The following is a 12,982-nucleotide window of genomic DNA, read 5'->3' on the forward strand; positions in this document are numbered from 1 at the left end:
GTTTTTTTTTTCTCTCACATTATTACTATAACATTATAAAATCTCTTTATTGTGTGTCCTGATTGCTTAATAATGCATTTGAATGGGGAATTATAGTTTTAATGTGATATTTCCTTTGATTATGTGACCCTCTGCACTTGCATTTTGCTTCATTATCACTTTGTAGAGGGTAATAACTCAAACTAATAAAATGTTGCTGACTTTGTCCCAGTGATGTTTTGATAGGAGCAGATCTCCAGTGGGTTTTTTGCCAGCGTCACTGGAATATTGGAGAGCCTTACAGCACAGCAGGCAGCAGGCCAAATGGACGCTGTGCATTGCAAAAGGGATGATCTGTCTTGGGTGCGCTACGCTTTGCCGATGTAAACAGCTGCCTCCGCATCCTGGACAAGAAGACTATGTTGCAGCTGGCCGCGTGACGACCCAATCCCAAGAGCGGACCAGCGCACGAAGACGGTGAGTTGCGGTAACACTGTGTTAGACATTAAGCCACGTTAGCCTCAGTTGTGTGCAGCCACATATTTTTGGCTTGAGATAATCAGGTTTGTCATACTAAATGCATTTTTTATCTGTGATGCAATGGACCAGATGGCAGATGAAACAACGCTGAGAGCTGATGCAAAAGGCAAAGGGAGTGTAAACGGTGGTGAGGAGAGCTCTACATGGGTTAAAGGAGGTGAGTTGTAGATTAGGTTTGTAGAAAAACAGCTCAGTGTCACTTTAGAGTTGTCACGTCTCTTATAAATCTCTGTTGTGATGATCTGAGATAGCCAGTGCCATCCTTACTGTTCCATCATTTGCTTGCCTTGTGCAGTTATTTGACTTTAGTGACTGTGAACAGCCCTACAGTTTGAGAATGATTTCCCCAACAAACCCCCTGTTTTCAAATCATCTACTGTTCTTTGTTAGTTGCTTGCTTACATGCATTCTTTATAGTCTGTAGACGATTTTTGTTGTATACTTCCAGTTTGCATTTAGATTTTAAACATGAAGTAAAATTATCTTCAGACCCACCGCTCGGAGCAACTGTGGTGTCTAATGAGTGAGTGCGGCTCAGTGAAACACTGGAACAAAACCTGAAAAATGCATAGTATGCCCCCAGGCCTTATTTCTCTATCAGTTAATGGTCATGGGCATAGACCAGCTGCACTTCTTACTTAATTCATTTGATAACCCGAGAGCATCATGCTCATTCTCAGCTCAAACAAGTTTATTTTAACTTGTACTTCAAATAGCAATCCTTGCCTTCTTCACTTCTCATTCAATCACGGAGACATGACATGTAAAAACACAAACAATTCTAATGAGACATAAAAGAGTCTCGCACGCTGACAAAAGATGATAACACGAGACACCATGTTTAACTCTGTTATTTGATGGGAGCAGTTGTTTTTTAAACTAATAAAATCTTAAAAATGGACAATGCGGCCCTGAGCAATGTCCATTTTTATCTCTTCTTCGAGAATTTAGGGAAAACAAATACATTTTATTCACTCTCAAAAATTAATAAATCATCGGGCATTAAATCTTAAGTAAAACACAGAAAGGAGTGGTGAATATTTCATTCGGAATAGGTGGTGAAAAAGTAAACAGTCTGCTGCCAGCAGAGTAATTCATTATTATCTGTATTAATTAACGTATTAATTAACAATAACAACCCCTTCATTCCAGAAATTCCACACTTTTCTGGGAACTACCAGCACAGGCTAGATATGTTTTTATCTTTTCATTGTGTCAGCTGTCAGAATGGGATATGGCCAGCAGCGTTTCTTTTTTCATTTCCAGTTATGTTTATCACTTATTTACTCTCTTGCTGAGAGTTCAATGCAAGAGTTGATCCACAAAGATGCGTGGTAACTTTCTATTATTGAAATGTACTGAAATCATTTACAAATCTCCCAATTACTGGATTTCCAAAAATACACAGTTTACACAACATCAGTAATGTCTTTACTTGTGCTTATCAGGATGCAGATTTTCTGTGACTGATGGCATGCATATATATATATATATATATATATATACGTATATATGTATATATATATATATATATATATATATATATATATATATATATATATATATATGTATATATACATACACGTATATATATATACATATATATATATATATATATTAGGGGTGCAACGATACACAAAATTCACGGTTCGGTTCGATATTTTGGTGTCACGGTTCGATATTTTTTCGATACAAAAAAATGTTCAAGCCTTTTTAATTTGTCATTTATTAAAATTATAAATGTATATTTTAACTCAAAAGTACGGTTTTTAAATGTAATGTTGCTGAAACAACAAAATAAATTAAAAAAAACAAATCTATCTGATCGAGAAATCACTCATCTTTGGAAAAGAGAGTTTATTACAGAGAAATGGCTCTTTCCAAAATAAAAGCTATACTATATGCTTTTTCTGGGCTATATTCTCAGCAGCATATTAAACATATCAGGTCCCCATAAGGAGAATCATGTGCTAACGGCTGTCTAAATGACTTGGGTAAAGTTTGTAGCATGCGTGCTTGTTGTTTTTGTCTGCTTCCACTTGTCTTTGCACTAGGATGATGTCGCTGTAAATGTGCAGTGATATTCATTGTGTTCCCACTAGTGCTGTCAGCGTTAATCTCGTTAAAATGACATTAACGCCATAACGCAGCAAATCTCCGTTAACGAGTTACCGCTGATCGCCCCGTGCGTGGGGCTGGACAGCGTCAACACGTTAACAAGCTAACTGCGCTAACGCACTAGTTCCCACCAATTGAGCATTGCGTGGCACATCCGACATACTGTTTTACTTTTGTCCATGACGCACTTACCATCAGGGTCATGCTTCACATGAAAACCAAGATAGTTCCAAACGCCAGATCTGAATGAGGATGGGGGAGGTTCAATTTCGTCTAGCGTTGAGGCGGTTGCCATGTTGCAACGAGCTTAGCTTCTGTCTTGCTAGCTTGCGCTGAGCTCAGTGGATCTGCATTCGACAGTGCAGCCTAGGCGGAGTAGTCGAACGCAGATTCACTGAGCGCTCAACACAGACAGCATCGTCAGAAGAAAAGTTGATAAAATAAATAAAAAATGTTGTATTGTTCGATACATACTCATTATGACACCTATTTCCAAATTATAACTACAGCAGACTTAAGAGCATTAATGAAATCAAAAACAGAAGCCTACATGCATATATACTAAGCATCTGACTGTTTTGGTTTAAGGTGGCTGCTCTTTTAGAATTTTCTGCTCCTTGTTTGATGTTTAAAATACTGCAAAATACTGTGACATCCCTAACACTAGACCATATAAACTATATCTCTTACCTTAACTTCTTGATCCCCTTGAAAAAGTAGTAAAACTTGCCACTTACTTCTGCAGCATTACATTTTTATGGCTCCAGCTCCACTTCTGTTCACTCTTGGCTATTCTGTGACCATAACTACAAAGGTCCAGAAGAACATCTCCCCATTTTTTAATTCTCATTCTAGTCTTACGTCTGTATGCTAATTTTTAGCTACCTCTGCACAGAAAAAGAAAATAGTGTGGAAATAGCCTGCTAGTTCTGAAGGCCAGTTCAAACTGATAGGCCAAAATCTCTACAAAAAGGAAAAATAAATGTGATAGTGAGAAGTTGTAGGTTTTACAAGGATTTAGGTGCTTTGTTTTGAAGTTTGTGTGTGTAGGGAAAGGATGGTGCAAATGAGCTAACCCTGCTAAAGCTAACCTACGCTAAAAGTTTCCTGTATCACCATTCACGATTAGTGTATGGACTTTAGGCAGCACGGTGGTTAGCAAGAAGATCCCGAGTTCAATTCCACCATCAGGCCGGGGTCTTTCTGTGTGGAGTTTGCATGTTCTCCCCGTGTTTGCGTGGGTTCCCTCCGGGTACTCCGGCTTCCTCCCACAGTCCAATAACATGCAGTTTGTGGGGATAGGTTAATTGGAAACTCTAAATTGTCCATAGGTGTGAATGTGAGTGCAAATGGTTGTCTGTGTCTATGTGTTAGCCCTGCGACAGCTGGGATAGGCTCCAGCCCCCCCACCACAACCCTGAAAAGGATAAGCGGTTGAGAATGGATCGATGGATGGACATTAGAGTGATGTCCCTACTGTTCACCACCCTAAAGTACTATCAGCAGCTTTACACAAGATTACCTGCAAACCAGTGGAACCAGTTACCTCTGCTCTCTGTACTCTTGCACATATACTTGATTTTGGGACATATCCAGTACTCCAGTACTTATTTCAAAGACTACAGTAGATGTTGTTTGTTGATTCTTTACTGTAGGATTCATTTGTTTAACATTTCATCTATTCGACAGAAAGAATCGAAAGTGAGGTTCAAGTCAGCAGCTGGAGACTTGATACCTCTACAGAAATGGAGCCTGGGGAGACAAGCAGAGACACCAAGGCTAAGCTGCCTAGAGAGCGTGACGGCTCCGCTGCCCCTCTCTTCTCTTTGAAAATGTACCTAAGGAGATCCTCCTCTGCAGAAACGTACAGCACAGACTCTCTTTCCTCCTCGCAGCAAAGCAACACAGGAGGTAAATGACACCAGTACTTCACTCTACTGTTTAAGTCTGTCTTCAGTGCCACTTCTTTTCTCGAGACGTCATTAAAATTGTTTTGAAATTAACTTTTTATCCAAATACAGCTTTTCTGCTGTTGAAATAAATGATTAATATGCAGGATAATTATGAAAATGACAAATTGCAAGCTTTATGTCTTACTATGCTGTGAGAATGCTTAAATATAGTTAATACAATCAATTATGAAAATGGCTGAATAATTTAGAAACTCAAACTGCAGCAAAAAAGAGAAAGATTAATGCAAAAAAAGGCCACAAGTATCACTACTTCAGATCCAGATGCATAACTGATTACAACACAGACTGTTTATGTTCTGATGCAATTCTTTTAAACTAAAAAAATTTAATAAAACGGTAATGTTGTAACGATAAATATGGTTTAATATGCAAGGAAATAGAAGAATGTCTTTTTATTTACTGACAATGAGAAAAGATGTGGCTCTTGTCTTGTAGACGCAGACACCCTAGAGTAAACGTCTCACAAGTGATTACAAGCAGTCGAGATGACCAACTGGTCGCCCAGAGGATGAACGTTCAACGCCTTCAACCTCTGGACGATCACTTTCGATCTCAGGGCAATTGCACATGTCACCTGGCGAGAGGCAACTTGTCTCCATTCAATTGCAGTCTGTCTCGGATGATTGCAATCACTTTCAGTCAGGCCGACAAAGACCGTGCACATCAAGAGATTGTGTGCAAGCTTCAAGTGTCACAGAAAAATAATGGTTTGCGTGTAATGTTTGATGAAGCACTCCAAAGAAATACGCAAATGCTTAAAGAGAAGGAACAACAGGAGGCAGCACAGATGCAGCGCAAACTCCAAGACCCAGAGAAAGAAATGGAAGCATTGCAAGAATTTATAAACACAGACAGATTGCCAACATGTTGCAAATAAGTGTGAATTAGCCAATGAGCACAGCTCATCTGCAACACATCTAAACTGTACTCAGGTTACATTCCTCTATAAAAGCCTGCCGAGCGCCTTTATCATTTTGTAATTAAACTGCCATCCTGCTGCAACTACATTGCTCTGTGTGGAGCAATTATGAACTTTAGCCTCAAATCTATGAGGTTATGGCTGAACTCTGAAAGTAGTGCCCATGAATTTCTGTTTAATTTTGTGATTTGTGGTCTTTGCTGAGTTAAAAATTACAAAGTTATCACAGTTAATCACCATATTATTGATTATAGATACCAGCTTGACCCCATTCAGTTGCATGCTGACAGCAACTGACCACAGTTACAAAGCTGTAGCACTACATACAGAGATATAACTTGGATCCATTTCTACTTCCTACCATATTAAAAGGATATGATGATGAAATACATGTAGTTTGCTCATATGTTGCATCTTATCCATTCACGAGAGTTGTTCTCATTTAGGTTGACACGAGGTTGTTTGTTGTAAAGCTGTGTTGTATTGTATGGGTCCATATGCTTGACTGTGGCTGAAATATAGATGTAGACTAAATAAGCTAATGTAGATGATTCACAGACATAATGAAACTAGCAGCAACAACAGTGGGCACCCAAGATTAGTGTCACCAGTTCAGTATGAGATTAAAAGTACAATGTCTTTTTCTCTTCCCGAGTTTTGATGTTCAATATTGATTATGCAAAACAGTCTATATCAGCGGTCCCCAACCCCCGGGCCATGGACCGGTACCGGTCCGTCAGTCGTTTGGTACTGGGTCGCGACAGTTGAGGGTCGGGTGTGAAATTTATGGTTTTCAGGGTTTTTATCGTTATTTTTTTAATCGTTTTTATCATTAACACGGTTTCCCTGCATCTTTGCTCGTGTGTTATGAATAAATCTTCTTTCTTTGCACCAGTACTAGTTTTATTTTGTTGTATTTATCCACAACACCTTAAAGGCCGGTCCGTGAAAATATTGTCGAACATAAACCGGTCTGTGGCGCAAAAAAGGTTGGGGACCGCTGGTCTATACTATACATTGCCAAAGCAGAGTTGCTCTTTCACCTCTTTGATATAAAATATCCCTTCATCATTTTATCTTTTTAGATTTGTGTCATTAGTGTAACAAGTCTAATTTTGAACTATAACCAGATTTTGTGAATTCTGAGTCAAAATTTGAAGAAATGACATTAAGAATCAGTTCACAGGAATGAGACAGACCCACAACCTGTCTTCTCCAACATGTACTTGAACTAAGATCAGATTGAAACCTCCACATATTTATATAAAAGCTTAGGAGAACAGTGAAGCCTTGCAGAGGGTATACCTTCTCTGAATTCTCTGCAGCGCAAGTCATAAGGTCGTTCCTGTGACACTCTTCAGTGAGTAACTGTCTGCTCATGGTCAGTGTCATTTGATGATCTCACACTTCATAGCACCCATGGGGGAACCATTTGGCAAAGCATGCTGGAAAGACACATAGCATTGTCTCACTGTAACCACAACGCACATTGGAAGTGCTCCTGGCAAAGTATACAAGAGAGACTTCTGGTAATTGATTATGTCTCCAAACAGCTTTCCTGCTTGTCTCTCTGTGAGGGAGCGAGGCATGATTTCTTAAATTATGCATGTGTAAAGGAAGGAAAGGGGGCTTTTAAAATCTTATAAGATACAAGTGAAGCCCAGCTCTTATAGGAGCAGGGATGATTTATGTTCCGAGATATAATTTAAACGCTATCTATCACGCATTATTTCAAATAGGTCATTGTAAAAGTGTGAAGGGGTTGCAGCCCTTTATGAAGACAAAAAAATGTATATTGATTTAAAAGAAGAAAAAACACACTACTGAGTACATTATTTTCCTGATCATGTGTGTCTCCCTCAGTTGACTGTGCAGGAATTGTCTTGAACTGTCTCTTCTGTCGGTTCTACGATATGATCCACATGCTACCTGACTCCTGCAAGGGACTCGCCAATCACTGCTGCCCCAGCTACAAACACGTCATTACCACAGCGGAGTCTGCATCCAGCAGTGATGATGACTCATACATAGATTTGGATTGTGGTGTGTTTGGGTCCTGTCATGATGCAAGTGACTGCCTGGAGCTGGCTATGGAGGTTTCGGAAATTTGTTATCACTAGTAGGAAACTCATAATATTCACCAATAAAAGCAGAAACTTACCATTAAACATGTGACGGTTCAGTGTGACGTGGAGGATTTCTAAGGGCTAAAACACAAATAAATACCAGTGTGATATTACAATGATAATAAACATATGCATTATTTATCTGTGTATGCTTGTGTTTATGTCTCTTAAGACTTGTGTACAATGGAGACTGCCTGTTCCACTTCTTTAAATATTTAAGTATTAGATAAGGTCTAATATCCAGTCAGGTACATAAGTACTTGGGCAAAGATATAATTTTTGACATTTTACCTCTTTTTTACACTATACCAGTGGATTTAAATAGAAAAAAGAGAGACTTTCACCTTTATTTCATTTTATTTAACAATAGTACTTCAATAACTCTTCAGCAATTACATCCTTTTTTCCTTCTTAGTGTCCTGTTATCCAAGTCTGAGAAAAAAGGGACGGGAAACCTTTTGAAACTGACAAGCTAGCTTTAGCACTTATTTTGAAGCTACAGCATGCCCGTAAAAGCTCTAATTTCAAATTTGCACTTTTTTCTGAGAATAAAAAGACTAGGAATGCTTTTGCTCATACAGATTAATAAAACTTCAATAGTCAGGTTAAAAGTAATCCATTTACTTTACTCTGGGGCAGAACTAAAGATAAATATTGTGGATTACTGATGGGTTATAAGACATGACACAAGATGTTTTACTGTCTTTAGGACTCATGAGGAAAAAACAGATTCTAGGTTATGGCAAATAAGTCTGTGTATTAGTTGAGTAAATATTTTTTCCTGTGCAAAATGTAGGTATGATGAAGCATTAAGTGTTCCTTCCAGTGGAACGAAAGCCCAACTCCTGAAAAACAGTCCCACAACATAATCCCCCCTCAACCAAACTTTCACCTGATGATGTAAATGGTCAAAATAACCATGACAGTATATTCACATCTGGACTTGTTGCACATGTGGCAAGTGTTTCTACCGGAAGCAGATGCTTGATTTTATGCACCTGTGACAGTGGAAGTGACTGGAACACTTGAATATAATGATTGGCATGGTTCAACTATTTAGCTAAACCACATTATTATTATTAATATTATTATTTCTGAACTCCTCATGTCAGTTGTTATAAAACCTTACATTATAGCAGTAAAAATCACCACCTACTCTAGATACTGTGTGAGTGAATGCCTTAACAGTATGAGTAATTTAGTGTTCTGCATTTCAGTTTTACAGTATATTCACTATGCAGCAAGACAGCAGCGGCATCACAAACAATTCAACGGCCTTGAGGCCAGCAAATTCCACTGCAGCTCTGTTGATACACACTCTGACACACCAACAAGCACTCCAACTTCAACACGATAGTCTTTCTGAAGTATGGAAAAAAAAAATCTTGAAGCCTGTCCCCTGTTGAGCGTGCCTATTTCAGTTCAAGTGCCACTGGAAACACAGGAGCTCTTAGATATGGCATTTGTAGAACACTTGTCCTTGTCACTCCCCTCAACCTCTGTTCTCAAAGACAGTTCTCTCAAGTGGTAGATTACTGTTTGGATCACTTCAGTCTGAAATATGTCCTTGTCACATTATGGGAAATGGACACAGGAGCAAAGCTGCTATGCCAGTGAGAACGGTATACAGGACAACATTGTTCTTAAGCATCATCTAAGCATCATCATCTATCCCGAAGAGGTCAGCGTGAGTGCACGGAGACAACACAGTGTTACTGGATTATGTTCAATTACTGCACCAAACATTTGTTTTCTCCCATTACATATAAAGACAGAGTAATCTCACTCTGCTAACGAGAAGACCATTGTAGAGCACTCCTGTTTTGCTGCTGCACACCATGGTAATGGTACTATATTGGTACAGTGCTGAGACTGACTCTTTGAAAGACCTTTCATTGTCATGTTTGCAGTTGTTGCACCCTGATCACTGTACAGAACGTGTCCCAGAAGTCAACTTCAGACAGTGTTTATGAGTCATCATAGCTGAAGGACAGAGTCATGTACCAGGCAACGTGTTAGTCAGCTAACCATGCAGTATTAATGCTGCTTGGTTACGGCTTCATGGCAAATTTTCTTTGTATCAATTTCACTTGAATATTTTTTTTGTTCCCAAAGTGATTTTTTTGTACATCTTACGTTAATGAAAACATGTTTGAATTTAATAAAGTTGTTGATGTAAATGGTCAAAATAACCATGACTTGTAAACTGTAAAGTTAATTGTACAGTTGCAGCCCGTTCTCACTCCTGAGGCGTAATATGCTGATGGTTTGTCAAGTCCCGAGGCGTTCCTGAGGAACGCGAAAGGTCACCTTTTGCGTTCTTATGCTACGTGCCGGGTTATGGATGAAATCCAGTAGAATAACGCTCCCACGGTAATACACGTTCGAGCCATGTATTCCAGCCCTAACCGGAACCTGTAACCTTAACCAGCACTTTAATGACGTTAGTAGTGTTTTCCAAAGCAATTTAAGTAAAACAAATCTACATGTGTAGATTCATTCCAAACGGTTCTCATGTTTACTCATTTTTCCGATGTTGTAATATAGGGACGTGTTGGGTGCCCGGAAGCGTAATATACCGACGATTTGTCACCTAGCGTAAAATGTTACGCTTTGGGAGTGAGAACGTGTTGACAGTTGCTTGAGATGCTGTAGGTAACCAAATGCATGTGGTACTTTCTGACCTTGAAGAGCTTTCTAGTTACGAGCATTAAAAACAGCAACGCTGTTTGAGGATCTTGGCTAAAAGCTCTATTCTTCCTTACTCATCATCTTCTAAATTTTTAAGTTATTATACGCCTCAAAATTTGAATTTACTTTAGTCTTGTATTTGCTTTTTCTTTCTTTCGAAACTCATAACCTTAACTTTGAGATGAACACTTACATAGTTAACTTTAGCTTAGTTTGGATTAATAATCACACAAGAATCGCCTGATGAGCTCTACTTAAACATTACAAACAGCAGTTTAGCAACGATGACTTAATGATACGGGTGTGAACAGTGTTTACGTCACTCATCACATCGCTGTTAACTCACACGATGCTGGGCATTACGAGCACTATTTTGAGTATTTTCTGGTAACCTGACAGAGCGGATTTCAAAAGAGCCTTCTCTGTAACTGCATCTGCAAAAGAAAAAAAATAACCTCAATGTGACATTTGGTAAAGCCTGAATACCAAAAGCATGAGCTAAACAGATAAGGTCACACAAAACCCACAGAGGACACATAACATGGCGACAAAATTCAATAAACTCCTGTCTGAAGAGAACTTACACGTTCACTCACATTAAAAGCAATGCAGACAAGGACACAAAGACTTGAATCCTCTGATCCTTGAACATTAGCGTATTCCAGTACTGATTTCTCCATTCTACAATCTGTGTTACTAATGCTTACCATGCTACTACTACTACTACCATGGAAATTATACCGGTTGATTTCATTTCAGATAAAAGTTCAAGTTTTCATGACTCACAGCTTAATAAGAGACAGCAGCACAAGGAGATTACTTTTAAAGACAAAATATAAAATGTTGCAGTGCATTTATCAGCAACTCTTCTGCATGAATTAAAGCTGTACCCATAACATTGCTAACGATGTGTTAGGTACAGTATTGGTCAATAAGATTAAAGTAGCATAGGAACACTACTCTTCAAGCCAAGACTTGATTGACTGGTAATATTAAAACCAGGTCAGAGCAACTACACAGATAATAACACAAATCCTCCAGATTTCTTTTTTTTTAATACAATACTTTAATTGTTTTGCTGAAAGTTGTTCTTTAGTCGCAGAGTACAAACAAGGATTAGTGTGCATTCATCCGCAAATCATCTGCACCTCCGGGAGGCTGTTTTATGTTTGCAAAACCAGACTGAAACACTTTGAAAATGTTCCAGAATTTTTTTATTTCATTTTTTATTTTTTGGAATTGAATGCTAAGACATGACGAAAAGGAGCTTTTTTTTTTTTTTTTTTTTTTTAAAGAAGAGGGAATTAAATGTTGCTCCTTTATTTACATGATACTGCTTGCATTTATATTCCTGTGCCACAAATCTAAAAAAAAAAATACTTTTCATCACCCGTTTCATGCGGTCTCCTTGTAAGGTTTTGTTTAAAGCTCAAATGTGTTGTATTTTTAGATAGAATAAGTCCTCTGATGAGAATTAGGCTCTAAACCATGTGACTATGTTTGACCTCCTAAAAGCTGCGCAGGGCCTCAGACGGCACCGCGCAGACAAATAAAAGTAGATACTGCACATACTGTGCAAAATTGCATGTTGCGGGTTACATCTACAGGGAGCACTGCTTGTGACCAATTTTCTCATTACCTGGTGCAGCACAATTACAGAGCTGAGTGCTCTAGCTCATACTGCTCCATAAAACCTATTGGAGGTCCTTTGTGGCTTTTCTAACATAAAGCGCGTCTGCATAAACAGATGCCAGTTTTAAAGCGAAAACATCTGCACATCTTAAACTCACTGGATCTCTTTCAAATTACCTGATGGCTCTGGGAGTTGTGCGGGCTTTAGGAACTCTAATGTTTTTTAATAACATCCAAATGGCCTGTCCTTTACTGGCCAGGTTCAAATGCCGTCCCATCCCGGCCGAGCGGATGTGGACAAGGTCAGGTGGTTTTCACTGCTGCGCAACACATGCGTGCACCTTAATGGTCACTCAGAGGATACTGTTAACCCATTAGCTTGCATAGTGCTCCTCTAGTTCCTGGCTTAAATCAAAACAGCTGGGAAGAGGGTCAAAAAGAAACAAAAACGCTGAAATGATTAAATGTGAAATGGGTTGTTGCTAACAAAACACTTCAAACGCCGCGTGCCGCTCTGCTGTTGTGTTTAGTGACACAAGACTCGCATTAGCAAAGTGATCTAATCGCGTGCTGCTTCGCCATGTTTACATGCATCTCTGCTCACTAATCGGATATGAGGTTTCTTTGCAGAGTTCGGGCCCTGATCGCTTCATTAGTGTGAAGCTGCTCTTCCTCCTGAGCACACAGCACTAATACCATCTCCCTTCAGACACAGCGCTGCAGCCCAGAGTGGCCTCCTGAGGAAGCAGCACCATTAAATATTAATGCCATGTGTTTAGAGGGTTTTTATTTCAAACAGCGGGTTTGTCAGCATCTTATGTGGCGTTCTTCAAGATTAAGTCCATGTGGAAAATGGGGGTCCCGACGCTTTCTGCAGCATTGTGCCTTCAGAATAATTTAGATCTGTTTTTCTAATGGTCTTTCTGTGTTAATATCGCCAACATTTTCCATGATTTTCTTAAGCAAATGGAGCATTTTTAAGTGGGCGAGAGTACTGCCTTCTG

The 12,982-nt window shown here is 39.1% G+C and overlaps 1 protein-coding gene across 1 annotated transcript; it reads left to right on the top strand.

The window, feature by feature from the left end:
• Nucleotides 1–248: 248 nt before the first annotated feature.
• mdfic2 (MyoD family inhibitor domain containing 2) lies at nt 249–9,891 on the top strand. The gene is made up of 4 exons (XM_084927565.1): nt 249–456; nt 589–676; nt 4,327–4,548; nt 7,393–9,891. The coding sequence occupies exons 2-4, from the start codon at nt 589–591 to the stop codon at nt 7,647–7,649; spliced, it is 567 nt and encodes a 188-aa protein (XP_084783691.1). The 5' UTR covers nt 249–456; the 3' UTR covers nt 7,650–9,891.
• The last annotated feature ends 3,091 nt before the right edge of the window (nt 9,892–12,982 follow it).

Source organism: Perissodus microlepis, chromosome 5 (assembly GCF_051167445.1).
Source record: "Perissodus microlepis isolate ML-2025 ecotype Zambia chromosome 5, ASM5116744v1, whole genome shotgun sequence".
Lineage (NCBI taxonomy): Eukaryota > Metazoa > Chordata > Actinopteri > Cichliformes > Cichlidae > Perissodus > Perissodus microlepis.